General features: G+C 40.5%; 2 protein-coding genes across 2 annotated transcripts in view; one reads left to right on the forward strand and one right to left on the reverse strand.

The window, feature by feature from the left end:
* Positions 1-5: 5 nt before the first annotated feature.
* On the forward strand, positions 6-3,834 carry RPP38 (ribonuclease P/MRP subunit p38). Its single transcript, XM_075143844.1, has 2 exons — positions 6-109; positions 2,409-3,834. The coding sequence occupies exon 2, from the start codon at positions 2,440-2,442 to the stop codon at positions 3,289-3,291; it is 852 nt and encodes a 283-aa protein (XP_074999945.1). The 5' UTR covers positions 6-109; positions 2,409-2,439; the 3' UTR covers positions 3,292-3,834.
* A 4,089-nt stretch (positions 3,835-7,923) lies between these two features.
* The window catches only part of NMT2 (N-myristoyltransferase 2), a 31,521-nt gene continuing 22,505 nt past the window's right edge, over positions 7,924-16,939 (reverse strand). Inside the window, exons 9-12 of the mRNA XM_075143845.1 lie at positions 15,412-15,582; positions 12,595-12,762; positions 8,783-8,920; positions 7,924-8,590 (exon numbers count right to left, since the gene is read on the reverse strand). Of these exons, the coding sequence (XP_074999946.1) occupies positions 8,570-8,590; positions 8,783-8,920; positions 12,595-12,762; positions 15,412-15,582 (498 nt within the window). The 3' untranslated portion in view covers positions 7,924-8,569. The remainder of the gene's footprint in view (positions 8,591-8,782; positions 8,921-12,594; positions 12,763-15,411; positions 15,583-16,939) is intronic.

A 16,939-nucleotide genomic window follows, 5' to 3' on the forward strand; every position in this document is an offset into this window, starting at 1 on the left:
GCGCAGAGGCGGGCTGAGGGGCGGAGCGGGGCCGCGCTGGGCGTCGACGTGCTGCGGGCGACGGCGTGTGCTGGGGGAGCGGGGCGGCTGGCGGTAGGCCGCGGCGGAGGTAGGGCTCGCTTGCCGCCGGCGGGAGTGGGGCGGTCGCGGCCCGGGCCCTGCTGCGGCCCAGCGGTCGGGCGGGGGAGGCCGGCCCGCTCCCCCAGCGGGAGGCGGGCGGGTAGAGGTGCGGCGGCCCCGGGGGGGAGGCTCCTGCGGGCCAGGCGGTGTGGCGGCGGGGCCGAGGGAGGCGGGTGGAGCCCCCTGCCTCAGGGACGTTCGGCTGGAGCCGTGTTCCAGCCGGCGTTTCCTTGTCAGGAGCGAGCTAAAGGCGTCCGCAGAGCGTTCTGGAGAGGAAGCCCTTGGAGAGGGGTTTCTGGCCGAGGGAAGCGTGGCGGCGTTTCCCCGTTTCTCCCTTTCGCAGGAAGCGAGGGGGTCGCGGCAGTGGTGCGATATGGAGGAGCTTAGTGTTTCTTTTTTTTGCCTCGTTGCTTTATTTCCTATTCCTGCATGCTTGTTTTTCTCAGTACTGCCCATTTTGAAAAGAAAAATGTAATCTTTCAATTCTGAAATCTCTCATGTTTTGCTCCTTTCCCATATACAAGTCTGTTGCTGACTTTGCTTGATACCCCTTGTAAAAGGTCATCAGGGCATCCCTAGTTGAAAGCTTTTAAAAACGATAACCTAGAGCTTTTCTTTTTTTTTTAAACCTAATCATAAGCTTCCATTTCTAACTCGGTCACATGTAAGATTTCTAGTGGTAATTTCCATTCTTTAGTTGTTTCCACTTTTTGGTTGTTGCTGCTGTGATGGTAAGCAAAAGGGATTAGATAACTGCATGGACGATAGCTCCATAAAGGACTAATAAAACAAGTCGGCAGATCTTCCATCTTACATCCCTGATGCAACCATTCTGGGGGCTTGGGAGCAGAGGGGAATGGCGGCCCTGCCCTCCTCAAACAGTTTCTCCAGTTCCCAGTGTTGGAGGCAGACAACTGAGCTGGATTGACCATCGCCTGGGTGGCCCTACAGGGCATTTCATAAGTTCTTCTGAGAGTACTGAGGGAGGGACACAGTGCTTTGTTGTATTTTGAAATACTTGCTCAGTTTTACTGTTCCCTGAAAACGACTTCTGTGGTTTTGACTTCTGTGACTCTCATTGTGGACAACAGCGTCACAGTTCGCATTGCATTGATACAACTGCGTTCGGTGCACTTCCCCTACTGGCTTCCAGATGAGGATTTAACCGAGGGAGAATCCCTCCGGATAGATGTTGCTTTATGGCAGTACATACTGTTGTGGGAATTTCAGTGAAGATGTGGTTTGTCCTTTTTTTTTATATCAAGGTAGCTTACCACCAGTACACAGAGAACTGATACGACTAGCAAAATGGTATCTTATGAATATCTAAAGGCTGCCACTCAAGACATGTACATAAATGCTATCCTGCTTGGGTAACTAGGAAATCTAGGAGAGAGTCATGTCATATTTCTTCTGATTTCAAACCTGAGCTGCTCTTATTCTGTAAGCTTGGCTGTGCAACAGTGAAGGTATTACTAGTTTAGGAAGGAGATGGTGAATAGTAAGCCAAGCAGGGGTACAGGGACTTACTGAGTTACCAGGGCCTGTAGTCAGGCCTGCCTTCATGTCTTCACTGTTACTCTGACTAGATCTATCAGAGCTAGAACAATTATACTTTCTCTGCTCCTGTTTCATTTTTCTCATCCCTGGGGGCATGATCTAGGTGACACAAGAGTAAAAGACCCCTTCTGAACTTTCTGGAGGCCTGTAGAGGATTGCGTTTCTTCACTGAAATCATAAATAGAGTCTGCAGATTTCTCTCATACTTTCTAAATGCAGACAAACACAAGACATGGATTAAAGAATGAAAGGGCAAATTAAAGTTTTAAAAATCCTAAATAAATTCAGGAACGTGGAGCTTTTTTTTTTTTTTCTCCTGTCATAATACTGCTACAATGCAGCTGCGCAATGATGAAAATTGTGTGGTCCTTCAACTTGTGGTTCTGTTTTTTTTGTTTGATTTATTTATTTATTTATTTTAATTTGTAATACATCTATCTGCTTTTGTTCAGCTTCAGAAGGGTCTCTTGTCACTGGTGTTGCCTTGCTGTCCAGGCTGCTGGCTTTTTTTATTTATTTAAAAAAAAAAAAAGGCAGCACAGCATGTGCCTTGTGGAAGATTTGTTAAGGATTAGCACTGAGCCAATGTGAGGAAGGTGATAGTTGCCAGTATCACTTTGAGATGTGATGTTTCTCTTCTGCATTCCCAAGAGAAGCTTCTGGTAATGAGGTCCACAGGAAACAGTACAGTATTTGAACTAATGTTTACCTCTTTCTTCCCTTGACAGCTAGGGTGGCAAAACACAAAAGAACCTCAGGATGTCTGTAATTCAGCGAGGGACAGCAACACTTCGTAAAGCAAAGAAAATCACTGTAAAAACGTGTCTAGATAACCCCTTTGTTTTTCAATGGAAAACCATAGATGGAGAAGATATGCATTTTATACTACAGACCTTAGAAGAAAGGATTAAACATATTGGACTTAAAAAGATTGAGACTCCAAGGAAGAAAAAACATTCCCTTACAAAAAAACGAATGGAAAGAAAGTGCGATGCTAGCACCAACAAACTCCCTAAAGAAGAGGAAATAGAAGGCCATCAACAAAAACCAGGATGGACTGACATAAGTATCAGAAGACAGCTCGCTATTGGAATTAATGAAGTCACAAAAGCATTGGAAAAAAATGAACTTCTTCTCTTGCTAGTGTGCAAGTCTGCAAAGCCTGCCATGATCACATCGCATCTTATTCAGCTGAGTGCAAGTCGAGCCACACCAGCAGGCCAGGTTCCCCGTCTCAGTGAAACAGTTGCACCACTTCTTGGCCTAACATCCATTTTAGCACTAGGCTTTAAAAAGCAGTCTGATAAATTTACCGAAGCAATAGAAGCAATAATTCCAAAGATACCAGCTTTGGAAGTGCCATGGTTTCAGTACAGAACTGAAGAATCTGTGGCTTATGCATGTACGGATTCTTCAGAAAATCAGGAACCCGAGCAGCTTGCAGAGGTGCCGGGGGATGAGCTCACAAGCAAGAAGCGGAAGCGTACAGAAAGCAATCAGCTTGATCTTTCAAATGTAATTTTGCAGCCTTTGAAAATCAAGAAACTTGTTCCAAATCCAAATAAGATAAAGAAACCACCTCGCAAAAAGAAAAAAGCATTTTCAGCATAACTGATTTTAGTTTGGTTCTTCATATTAAACTGATTTTTTTAATGCAGTATGGAGTACAGCTCTAACTGGACTATTTTGATAGGCTTCACAGTGTAAAGCACTTGAATACAAGATGAACTTTATGTTGCACTCAGTTGAGGTACTTTCTGCTTTAATAAAGAATATTGCTCAAACTTGTGTGTGAGTCCTTGGGGGTAAATATTTCATTTGCAGCTGGAGATCAGAGAGTTAAAATCACTAATGAATATGCTGAAGTAATTTAAGACATAGTAAGTACATCTTTGGAATTAATGCAAAGCATTAAACAAACTTTCTATTTTTATACAGACGAACATGCTTCAAGCAAAATGGATTTGAGTTAAGTATAATTATTCAAACAAATCAATACCAAAAGTGAAAGTTTATTTAAACAAAGGTTCGTGCTGGTATAACTCTTTTAAAGCTAGTTCAATGTTTCAAGTAAATGGCTGTAACAGCACAGGCAGACTTCCCTTTTGAACTTTGATAGTTTGCTCTGCTGAACAATAAACTTGTTTTGGTCAAGAATGTATGCAGACTTGGGTTCCATCTAATACCTGGTGTCCGATATGCTGAAGGAAAAACTATTTTCAAATACAGAACAAAACCAAATTACTGCTGCTGCATTTTGAAAAAAAAGACTTCTGTATGCAAACTATTAACACACACATCCTGTGAGAAAATGTAAACTAACCTGAACTCAATTTGGTTTCTAAATAGAGTTTAAAACTATTTCCCAGGAAGTTGAGATAAGCCGTGTACTGCTGTATGTAAAGTAGATGACAGCTATAACCACGGCAAGACTGAAAACACACCACATATAACTTTTGAGTTTCCTTTAGTTTTACTGGGGACTACGAACGGGGAATAGAATCATAGGCTCATTTAGGTTGGAAAGGACCTTTTAGGTCATCGAGTCCAACTGTTAACCTAACAGTGCCAGGTCCACCACTAAACCATGTCCCTAGGCACCATAGCTACACATCGTAAATACCTCCAGGAATGGTGACTCAACCTCTTCCCTGGGCAGCCTGTTCCAATACTTGACAGCCCTTTCGGTGGAGAAATCTTTCCTAATACCCGATATAAACCTCCCCTGGTGCAACTTGAGGCCATTGCCTCTTGTCCTAGAGGCCATTCCCTCTTGTCCCATTGCTTGTCACTTGGGAGAAGAGACCAACACCTGCCTCACTACAATCTTCTTTCAGGTAGTTGTAGAGCACGATAAGGTCTCCCCTCAGCCTCCTTTTCTAAGGCTAAACAACTCCAGTTCCCTCAGCCGCTCCTCATAGTTCTCTAGACCCTTCACCAGCTTCGTTGCCCTTCTCTGGACAAGCTCCAACACCTCCACGTCTTTCTTGTAGTGAGGGGCTCAAAACTGAACACAGTATTCGAGGTGCGGCCTCACCAGTGCCGAGTACAGGGGCACGATCACCTCTCTAGTCCTGCTGGCGACACTGTTTCTGATACAAATAGTGCTGCAATTCAGACAAAATCAACAGTCTAGGAATTTACTTGGCGCTCTATATTTTAAGCAATAGAAAGCTGTAGAAGGAAGTGTAAAATACCTTAACTGAGTTACTCTGTCATTCCTTAAAGATGGAATTTACAGGTTGTAGTTTTCAGAGATTTGCTAATCCAGCCTTTTAGTGCTATCAGCTAGCTAATCTGTGTTTTGGATTTATTTAAAAGTGACTTTAGTTCATGATACCAACTACAAAGGGAGGCAGTAGCAGTGATTCTGTAGTCATGATGCTCCCTGAAGTTTAAACAAAACAAAGACATTTAATGCTAAAATTTTTCCCCTCTCTGGCTGAGGGTGGCAAGAAGGGAGATGAAAGTTTTTTGTCTCGCTTCGCAGTCCTTCATACACGTCATATGCTTTGGCTTTTTGGATGCATAAAATTTTGAAGGCATGCTAGAACTAGTTCTCACGCTGGCTAACTGTAACATTTAAATCTTTAAACAGAGCATGAGGATTAGCTTTGGTAAAGAACAAAAGCGCAGCAATCATCTTTCAAGCACTTTGCTGTCTGCCCAGGTCTATAGCTGTCTTCAGGGACTTGTGTCCCCTCTGCAGATAGAAAGTTATTCTAGGAAAGAAATTATAGAAGATGTTTCAGAAGACTGGTGGGAAAGATGGTGGAATGAGCCTCAAGTGTGCCAAGCTTTGTGAAAACATCTACTAGGTTTTGAGGAGTCTTACCTGGTAGCTGTTCATAGCAGCTAATGCACACACAGGTTCAACTTTGGAAACAACAGAAGAGCCTCTCCTGTTGAGCTGCTGACAGTGGCACTCTCACCGATAATACCCTTTCGTTAAGTACTTGCTTAGGAAGCGCAAGTGAGTTGCCACCTTTCCACCTCCTGAGCAACTGTCCTATTGCGTGAGTGCAGGCTGGGACACCTTCAAGATTCATATCCCCTTGATGCTTAATACTTCAGCAAAGGACTTGAGGTGAAGAGCACGGCCAGCCAAAAGGTTTGAGCACTCAATAGCGACAGAGGAGACCATGCTGGATTACACAGCTGTTGGGTAACACACACAAGTTCATGAACAGGACTCTCTAGGAACTGCCCCAACACTTAGGCTCAGATGCCCGCTTCCCTTGTGCTCTCTGGCCCTAGAAGTTTTCTCTCTCAGCTACAGCGCTGCACAGCTTCCGCAGGAGCACGACTCTGCCCTCCTTCCCCTCAGTTAACATGCAGCATGAGCCAGAAAACGAGACAGAGAAGTTTACCCCTCAGATTCAGAAGACAGCACAAGAGTGGCCATGCTCCTACCTTCATGTGCAGTTACCCCAAGATTAGGGCAGAAAGCCAGGCTGCAGGAAGCCCAGGTTCAAGTCTGTCTTCTACCTGGACATTGTTGGCCTCAACACTTTTCCAAACGATAAATCCTTCCCAGTACTGGGGAGGATTTGCATTCTGATTTCAGAGAAGAGAGGAGAACAGAAAATGTCTGCCTACCATTTCTTCCACTTGCATTATTTTGAGGGGAAGGAAGGCAGAGAATATGAGCATATCTTTCACCTGGCATTCAAGACCACCCATCCGGATTAGGGAGAGCTGGGCCGTGACCATTTCTTAGCAAGGAAGTACCTTAGCCATGAGGACAGAGCTCTGCCCTGCTGTCCCACCTCACATTAGGCAGCAGCTGAGCGAGGATTGCCAAGGCTTTGCCTTTAGAGCCGAAGCAGAACGCATTGAGTCCCTTGGTGAACCTCCTCCGCATCCCAGCGGGCTCCAATGCGAATGCCCAGCCAGGAAGGCACCTTCCTGCCTTTTGGGAGTTAAGAACTTAAGTCTTCAATGGAGTTGAGATTAAATCCTTCTTGTTACCTCAGATATCACTACCATCGATTACATTTTCAGGCACTTAATTCTGCTCAGGCCTCACACAGGGAGTCCAAGCTCCCTCTGCACCATCCGTTATGACTGCTACTAGCAGACAGGTATCAGAGTGGCCAAAGTTGTAAAGCCCAACTGCACCATTAGATGTCTGAAAGATCTCCTCTGAAGCCCTTTTAAATTCGTGAGGTCCCGAGCTGGTGCACACCCAGGGGTCAGACAAACCACGTTCAATCCCTTCCTTTGTTTGAAGGAGGTCGAATGCTTTAATCACAGAGCTGTAACGCAATAAGGGAAAGTATTTATCACTGTCTCTAGGGCAGAATCCTCTCACCACAATTCAACAAGAAAAAGAAACCAAACCACAAACCATTCACACATTGGAAAAGGAGGGGGAAGAAAAACAGCACTGCTCTAAGGAGCTGGGTAGGGCTAGCAGTTGTGAAGAACAGACAAATTTATCTTCGTCTAAATTGATGTTTTCAGGTACAGAATTCAACTTTCAGCAAAATCTGCTGTCAGAATTACAGGCATGTTTAAAAGGAAAGTTTAGACATTTGCATTTCATGAGATATTCAAGACACATTCAAAAGATGCTCACGGCACAGAGGCTCCGCTACCACAATTTGGCACTTTCAGCTAGAACAGTTTCTTACTGCAGATTTTCTCGGTGCTCACGTTACTGCAGCATCCGTGAGCTAAAAGAACTGCTATCATATCTAGCTATGACACTACGCTGGAATGCATATAAAGTGCTTCAGAAGCCGCTCTGGTTGCTGAACATTCATGAGGGAATTAAAACAGTTCCCCCAGCAACAAAGATCAGCCCTCCTACAATTCAGGAAGCGCAGTACACAGACTTCCAAGGACTGAGGGTAGAGCATTTATCTTCTGCTTACCAGCCACATATATAGCAAAACTTCTTGTTCCAAAGTCAGGATAAAAACACTACCAGGAACAATCTATGAATACGTATTTACACAAGATACTTTTCATTAGAATTACAGACTTCATAGGAAATCAAAGTAGACAAAGGAATATGTGCAATTTCGCAGAAGCGTCGAAAACATTCAAACTATAAATATCCTGATAGCACTACTAAAAGTCTTAGTTTTACACACAGGCTGATGTTAGTCTACTGAGGAAAAACTAAGGTTTTGTGCCACAACTGTAAATTAAGTACAGTAATGTATTATCATTCTGGCAACATAGATAACACCTGCACTGAACAGTGCGATACTGTTAAATCAATCCACTGATCTATTGAAGATCAAAGTACAAATCTGTATTTTTATTGATTTGGCAGCGTTAACTTATGGAGAAAGAAATGCACTAGTTAAACCAGTACATTGTCATACTGCTCCAGTTACAAAAACATCCAGGACTTTCATAGAGCTACAAACGTATCGTACTTCATGATTTTCCCCCAAACGATGATATCCACGTGAAGTAAATAAGCAAAGATACTCAAGTTTGTATCCTTCATTCTGTTACACTGACAAACATACACCACCACTTAATAAATAGAAATGCAGCAGTTCATCCACATAATAGCAAATATTTTTGTACCCTAATCCACCACTGAAGTTCAGTTTGTACAAAACAGTCTTTTCTACAGAGTGGAAAAAAAATACCTTCTTCTCATCAAGGTGCAAGCTAAGCTTTGAAACTTAAATGAATGTGCTTTTATTCTTTTCATGGACAATAAAAGAGTTTCATGGACCTTCTGATCTATCTGAAAATGCACAAATTTGGTCATATATGGATGTCTTCATTGTTCAGGTTTAATGGACTATTTCAGTATCACTGACGTTGTGCTTTTACTCCTCTTGAACAATATCGTTCCAAGAGTTATGGAGATCAAATTAACCCAAACGATGACCTCAGAGTTCTAGAAACATAAGTGTCCTCATTGTAATACAAGACCAACCTAAAGGAAGAAGAAAAATACAGTATTTTAGTTCAAGTATGGCAATACATCTAAACATCATTAGTTTTCTGCACCTCAATTATAGATCTTAAATATGACCAATTAAAAAAGTTATTTTGGCCATTTTGGCCAGCGTAGATTGATGTACCATTATACTTAACAGAATTCAGAAGCTCTTTTTTTCTCTCTTACCTTTTCGGATTCCATGCCAGGACACCTCCAGTTGTACAAATAATACTGCAAATTTCCATCTCCAATCCCAAACTTGAGTTTTTCCAGGAATGTTTTGTTTTCCATTAAGTCTAGTGCATTGAACACATCAAATCCTTTCTGGCAATAGCAAAACATTTTTTAAATTTTACTTTTTAAAGTTTCAAATGACACACAAATGATACTTTGCACAGTGGCATACAATACCCAAGAGACTAGGCTAATTACATGGAAAAAAAGACAAGGGAATAATTCTTGCCTTTTAATTAGGTACACACACAAAGAAATTTTCACAATAAAAAGTGAAGTATAAGGCACAACTTTGCTTGAAGATTATCTCCAAAAGGATAGGAATTTTAAAGCCACTTTCAGGGCTGAAGGTCTGAAGAGTCCCTAAAACATTATCCATTATTTCATCCCTACAGATACGCATTTTTTACAGTCACATAGAGTGTTTTGACACACATGGCCTATTCCAGCTAAAGCTGCATAAATACAGCTTATGGTGTTTTTCAGCCATTTATCATTCTGTTAATGATAAACATTATATTTTTGTGATTTGGTCCTTTTCTGAAAAGGACAATGCCATTGTCTTTAGAGATCCAATCTTTCACATGTTACTCTCCCTCCCCTACTCATGCACCCTCTACCAACTCCACTTTTCATCAGCCTCCCAAATTCACCACTCAAAGAGCCATTTTGGTCTCAGAACAGCCACGTAGCCGAATTAGTCTCAGGATTTTGTGCAGCAACACAAACATACTCAAATCCCAACTCTTAACAAGCAACATAAAAACAAGGTCAGTTAAGCCATCGCAGTGACAATCATGTATAAATAGCTGAATTTGCTTGGGGGTCTGGATATAAAAGTCCATTTATTTGCAATTAACTGCAAGGGAGTCTGACCTAAGATCTTGGAGTCTTAACAGCACAAAGGCAGTGTGCCAGCAGGACTTTCTATACTCTGAGATAAAAATAAGTTACAAAACAATAATGCTAAGTTACTTAAGCACAAGAAGATGGTAAGGAACATTCTTTACTCAGTATAAAAACTAAATGTATTTTTTTTTCTTTTAAATAAGCACCCCATATTAGGAAAAAAGGAGGTTGAAGAAAAAGAGCATTTTAAGCTCTCCATCGGTGTAGGACTATTTAAAAGAAAGTCACAAAGCACAGACAGTGAGTTTAGTAAGGTTCCCCACTACCTTACACAAAGATCATACTGTGTGCAGATGAAGCTATGTTAAGTTAAACGTGCCATGAAAACCACACAAAAAAAGACAAATAAGGTGGCAAGGATTTGACACTTGGCATCTAAAGAAGTAAATTTTGAAATATTCCAAGTTAGTAATAGACAGTAACAGAAGTCTCAGAAGGCAGGAAGGGAAGTAGGGGAGAATAGAGACACACTGTAGGTACAGACACACTAATGAAACTCTGCAATTAAGCACTCAAAATTCAAATAAATGATAAAGTCTATAGATGTAGTTTTAATTCAGTATCTAAACATCAGCAGACTAGGTTCAGGTTAATATCTTCTGAGAGGTATAAAAAAGTTCGTGTTCAAACATACTTGCTCCATAGCTCCGCCAGACCATTAGACTCAGAAGTGAACTTCTTTCCTGTTTATAAGCTCTCTCCTGTTCTAGATCTAGAAACTTAGCGTCAACTTCAACAATAAAATACGCAAGGTTTTGGGGGAATTATCCTGCTGCAAAATCCCACTTTCTCCATGTAGAATACATGCAACCTAAGAGCATAACTCCAAATTTTGGGTTTTGCTTTGGCAGTCAGGCATTTTGTCCTATAACTGCCAAGATTTTACTAGACTTAGTTCTAAGCTAATCTTATATAGTGTAATATGAAGATAAAAATCAACATTAAACTGACATGCAAACCCTGAAAGCAATTTACTGAGTTGAACTTGTACCTCCAAAATGCATTCTTTGGGAGTAAAAGTACAGAAAGGACTGCGGTGGGTTGTCCCCAGCCAAGAGCCAAACACCCAGTCAGCGTTTCACTCCCTCCTCTCCAAACAAAAAACTGAATAGAAGTGCATTTATCATTTCTCTTCTCTTGCCTCACATCTCCTCATCTAAAAGTCCAAGTGCCAGATCTGCAAATGTAATTAGGCATCTAATGATGCAGGCAGGCCCAGCAAATACTTTGGAAATCCACAGGCGTCTAAATCCCAGTATTCTAACTATATGATGATCCATTTAAAAGAAAAGAAAAGAATCGCACGTCACATTCAGAAAGAAATGGAGACAGAGGAAGGTGCAAAGCCTTGTGGTTAGACCACATAACTGCTTCCTGATCTGTTCCATCCAGGTAAGTGAATAGTGAATGGCGAGCCACTCAGCTCCCTATGCCGCACTTCAAATGGAGACCAACGTTCATTCCTTTTTCCACTTTAAGAGTAAGTCATACTAGTATTTTTAGCCGCCTCTGAAAATTATACTAGCCACCTTCCTGTATCTTCATATATCTTAACATCTTTCGAAGTCTGTCTCTGAACTTCCTTTGGTATTATTCTGGAGCCTGAATAATGGGGTTCTATATTCCCCATGACTATCCAGGAGTTTTCCTTGCCAAATAATTATTCAACTCAATACTGTTTATCGGTCAACAAGCCTCAGCAAGCAGTTCACTTCACAGATATTAGCTCAGCTGCAATGCTGCGTGAACATGGTTGAGACAGACGAGTTGAAGACTATGTGGCTGCTTTCATACAGCCTGAAGTCTGAACAGATACAGCCTTTGCGGACCGTCACTGGTTTCATACAGGATCAACACAGAAATCCCTGCGCCACATGCAGTGCAGACGGCTCCGAACATGGTTGGCTGGAGCACAGCTAGCATTGGCTTGCGTTGAGGTAGGTATAATGCCACAAGCAGTGCAGCAGCAACACTTCAGCTGCCACTGGCAAGCTTCAAGCATGGGGAGCAGAAAACATGCCTATGCTCTGCAGCGCATTGGGAATGGTTGCTAGAATGGATACCATGGACTGGATGAAGCCTGTGCAGTGCCGTGAATTGCCAGGGCTAAACAGGTCTCTGAGAATTCATTCAGAGTGCTGGGATGTGCATCACCTGCACAGCTCCGTATCACAGATTACACTGCCATTGGTGTTTGCACTGCATTCCCATGAAATCCCCTGACGATTAAGGGCTGAGCATTAGGTTTTCATCAGACAGCACTAAACTCTTACAATTCTTATAAACTTCGTTTATAGTCTCTTCCCTTCCATTCAACTAAACCATCAGTGTAATTCCATGCATGAAAGTGTGCCTAAAAGCTACAACATGACATCATCTACAGAGCTTTACAGGCAGCAATCAGTAACAAGATAAATGATAAAGCTTGCACAAATAAACTTTTACATTTTGTAGAAATAAAAAATAGTTTAAACAAACAAAATGTATTTAAAATGTATTAACTCATCTCCAAGAGAAACTATTTTAGTGATACTTTCCATTCTTCTGGTACTTAGTGAATATGGTCATCATTGCGCTCTTGGATGTTTACACTATTCAAGCTATTGCAAACACTTGATCTTCATGCACTTGTCATTCGCTAGCATCACTCAAAGTAAAAAGGAAAAACAAGCATAGTGTTTCATATTTTAATGTATATATATTGTATATGTCTCCTCAACTGCACTCTGTGCTGTAGACAGTAAAAAAAAAAACAGAATGCAATGGTATGGATAAATTGCTGCCAGTTCTTACCTTGCCACCACTCCTAAGAATATCTTTGTGAAAGAAGCAGAAAAAAAAAAAACACAACTTACCAATTTAGCTATAATGAGTGCATCATTCATTAAGTCCAAGAGAGGGGTCTCTGTATGAATATTGTAAAAGGAATAGGCAGCTTTGAGGCTTTTATGAACAGGATGGTGCATCACTGTTGAAGGTAATGTATAGAAACTCAGGAAGTCTGTTAAAATACCATTTGAGCCCTACAAAAAAAAAAAAGTCAATTAATAAGGAGTAACCGCTTAGTTATTGGTTAGGCTAACATGGTAGTTCTACAGAAAGTAATAAATGCAGCACAGTTTTGCACATTGTAAGTATTATGGTATAACAGGTAATCTTGGCTAAGATTTGAAGAAATTGAATTCTTGCCAAGCATGAATCTATACATCAAAGTGAGACTGAAGCCTGAAATGGTCACTTCAGAAAAGGAAACAAACATTTCGATTTTTCCAGTCTATTACACCAATAACATTTTAACAACCAATTGCCAAAGCATTTCAGCTTGTTTCCCAAGCTTAGCCTGCTATAAACAAAGCTAACAAAGCACTCTTCCAAAAAAGTATAGAAATTTTTTTCCAATTGAACTTATCTTTAAAAGAATATTTTGTAAATCTGATGAAGTTCACATTGAGCAAATAATTTTCTCAACTTTCTAAAAACAGAAAAAAAAATATACTGTGCTGGTATACAAAGCGTATTTAAATCAGCTCTAGTGATTATTAATCAACAAGCACAATCCATTTGCTAGACAACAGTGCTAAATCACATTGAAATTCTAATAAGACCAATAGTCATCAAAAAAGGTACTTACACAGAAATCTAAAGTATCCTACATAAACTTTCTTAATATTTCATGCACCTAATGAAGTTTAACTATCTTCAAGAGTGTAGATTAGTAGGAAGTGGGAAATAATTATTACCTGGGTTATGACTGACATGCTGAGCACAAAAAACTACCCAGATTTTCAATCCTCCTATTCTGATTGGGTCTCCTGATATATCCAAGATGATAAGGCAAAGGAGACACACAAATGCTTGTTCTCGCTTGTTTGCTTTAGTTTTGAACAACTGGTGCCCACTGTTTTGAGCTCAATGAAGGAAGGACCTCACATGGATCCTTAAATTGATAGTACTTCTACAGTAAAAAGTAAGAGAGTTGAACCCATCACATGCAAAAAACCTATTGTCTTGGAGCAGGTACAGATTCTGTAGTAGAGATAAACTAACAACAAATAACAGAAAAGTTACTAAGTCACTCACTAAATTCAGTAAGGACAATGAAAATATTAATTCATGAATTATACAGAGTATTTTAAGGTTTGTAATGTGCACATTACAAAGATGACTTAAAAATCTGACACTAACTTCTCCAGGTCACACAAGTCTTAAAAAGATTTTAACCACTAACAAACCTACATTTTGTATAGTGAAAAACTAGTTCAAGAGACAGTGTAAAACAAGCAAGTGAAAACTGCGCTGTTAAGTTAAAATGGCACTGTCAACGGCACACTCATGCTGGTCCTGGTGCTTGTGGACTCTTCTGTAGGCTCCAACTCACCAACAAAGCCAAAAACCAACCCAGGGAGCCGGGAGGGGGTAGAGAAAGAAGGAGGGACAATACATTAAATTAGACCATGGAAGAGTCCAATGAGCACTAGACCCACTACAAAGTAAGTAGAAAGCTAAGTTTGGACAATGGCAACTGATGAACAGGACCTCTCATCTCCAGCAGCAGTAAGTTTCTGAATTCATCTGAGACTCCTGCACAAATTCAGGTTGCAGTGTGGGAACACTGAGCTTCACAACCTGCAGCTTCTGTGAGGGGCTAGTAGGTTTAAGGATGTTAGTGGTGATCATTTTCAAATAACCTTATCACTTTAAGCAAAGTAAACACTATCTAAATACAATGTCTACAACTGATTCAGCATGGACTCAAAGGGAAGAGAATATCTTTCTCCACCAGCTTTATCCCAGCTACTCCAACCATGCCTTGGAGATTTCCAATCCAAAAGCTAATCTATTCCTGCACTGCCTATTTTGCGAGAAGCATTGTGACCACAGCTTGGGGGGTGGTAGGGTGGGGACAGAAGAGTAAGTGGTAGGAACAGATGATGCTCTCCATCTCATTAGCGGACAAAGATTATAATTTTCAAGATAATTGAACACCTAGCTGACAGCAACTCATGACAGCACCAAGGGATGTTAACTTCTACTTCTCCGTTTTACATAAACTCATGCATATACATGTGTGTATCTATATATACACACACAGAGGTATAAAAATTCACACACACACACTCTTTTACTGGAAAAAAAAATATTTTACTGAAGCAGACGATCAAAAAACATAATTCCCCCAGCAGATGCCCCTAAAACTGGTTTTAAAAATAAAGAATTTTGAACTGGTGTATGGCAGAAACTTAGACACCTGAGAGAATGATACTGAATTCAAACCAAATCATTATCTAAGTCATTGTATCATTTTTCCTTTTTTTCTAGAAAAGGAAATTTGAAGACACTGCTTACTATCATGTCATATCTCTATGGAAAAAAATGGAGGAATGCAGGTGGAAGTGTTGTTTTTAAAATATGTAATGTTCTTTGCTATGATATTTCCAAGACAGTGATATTTTCAGATTTTAAAATTCCTCTTTAAAATATCCTATTATAAAAGCACTGCAGTTTATCACAACCAAACGTTTTCTCATTAACAGAATGCAATACAAAGACAAAGCTTGGAATCATGATATCAAATTCTACCTATAGCACACATTTTTCATACTGTCTGCATTTCAAAAACTTGATGGTGACATTCACATATACATTCATGAAGTAGTTAGGGCACGTTTTACCTCTACTACGTAAGTGTCAATAATATGATCCCGAGGCAGGAACCAGTGGGCTACCTCTTCCTCATCCATCACAGGAGCAAGATTAAACTGTTTCAAGTAAGTGTTGATTAATTCTTGTACTGCTTTAGTATCTTTTTGTTCCATTGGTCTCAAACCTGAAGTCTTTGTGGCCTTATTGAAAGAAAAGAAAAATAAATATTAAGACGTTGAAAGGAAAACTGCACACACAGCAAAGGCTGAAAGTAGGTTGCAGAGTCACTCCACTTGCTATAATGCATTCATTATTAGCCTACTTTACTCCAGCCACCTAATTCGTTATGCTATTTTACAAACAGCTTTCAATCAGAATTCCCTCTCTTCTAATTATTGAGACAGTCTGGGGCACTTCAATCTTTATATTTCATTATTGAAACAACTTCATTTCTCCAGAGAAAGAGATACCATTGCCAACAGGCTAGACTTCACGCATTTTGTATTATTTTTTTTTTTTTTAGGTCAATCTTTATTTCTTATCTTCTTCTAAACTACCTAGGGCCCAGACACAGAAACAAAACATAAAGCAATTTCCATATCAAAAGTTAATCTGAAGACAAGAACACTTGCGATTCAAAAACTCATGAAAATTACAGTCAAGGTATAAACCAAAGTCAGCTGATAAAGTTTAATCAGAAATTATTTAACAAAAAATTCCACCTGTTCTTAACACTTGCAAACTCCCTTGCTGACTCAACTTTCTATAGAGGCACAGCTGCTATTCTGTTAACAAGAAAGCTTCTCATAACTTACAGCTGCCTGAAATTAAAAACCTACAGTATTTTAACAAATAAAGTCATTGACTATAAACATCAGAAGAGGAAAAAATTGCTTTACAGTACTATGCAATTAATGTTTAAACAAGCAAAGGTGATTAAAGTCTTCTCCCCAGCTTTTTCTAGCTTTCCTGAATATTTCCTTTTAGGGAGGCTAAGACTTGTTCTCTTCAGAGCTCATTTATCCTGCTTCATCTGTCTGAGCTACATACTTGGGCACGTATCACATTAATCATAGCAAAGTCAATTGCAAGAGCAGCCAGGTAGAGACTTGATTACTGGAAGACTGAAATTAGTGTAGCTGATTATGCTCTGATCAAAAGGCATTATTCTGGGGGAGGTATTTATTCACATACTCTGGGAGTCAGCAGTCATGAAAAACCAAGGCACGTTTTGCCACAGCTCTGGCCTGTGTATTACATTTTAGTCTTCCTGCTTTCCGGAGCAGCCTGGGACTATGGTTTGCCTCCACAACAGCACATCATCTAGATTTTTAAATGCCCTGAATCCGTAAGGGTATTCACCTGACTCATCAACATGATGCTTCCTACGCCATATTTCATTCATAACCTCCTTATGAACGACAATATGAAAGGTTAATTTCGGCTCCCTCCAAGCCTTCATCTCTCTTCTAAAGCCATACTCTGGAGCAGGATGGGAGGAAAAGCAGCTGGGCTGGAATATCTTTATCCCCCAGCAACGCTCAGAATGGCCACCAG

The sequence above is a fragment of the Calonectris borealis genome, chromosome 2 (assembly GCF_964195595.1).
Source record: "Calonectris borealis chromosome 2, bCalBor7.hap1.2, whole genome shotgun sequence".
In the NCBI taxonomy this organism is placed as follows: domain Eukaryota; kingdom Metazoa; phylum Chordata; class Aves; order Procellariiformes; family Procellariidae; genus Calonectris; species Calonectris borealis.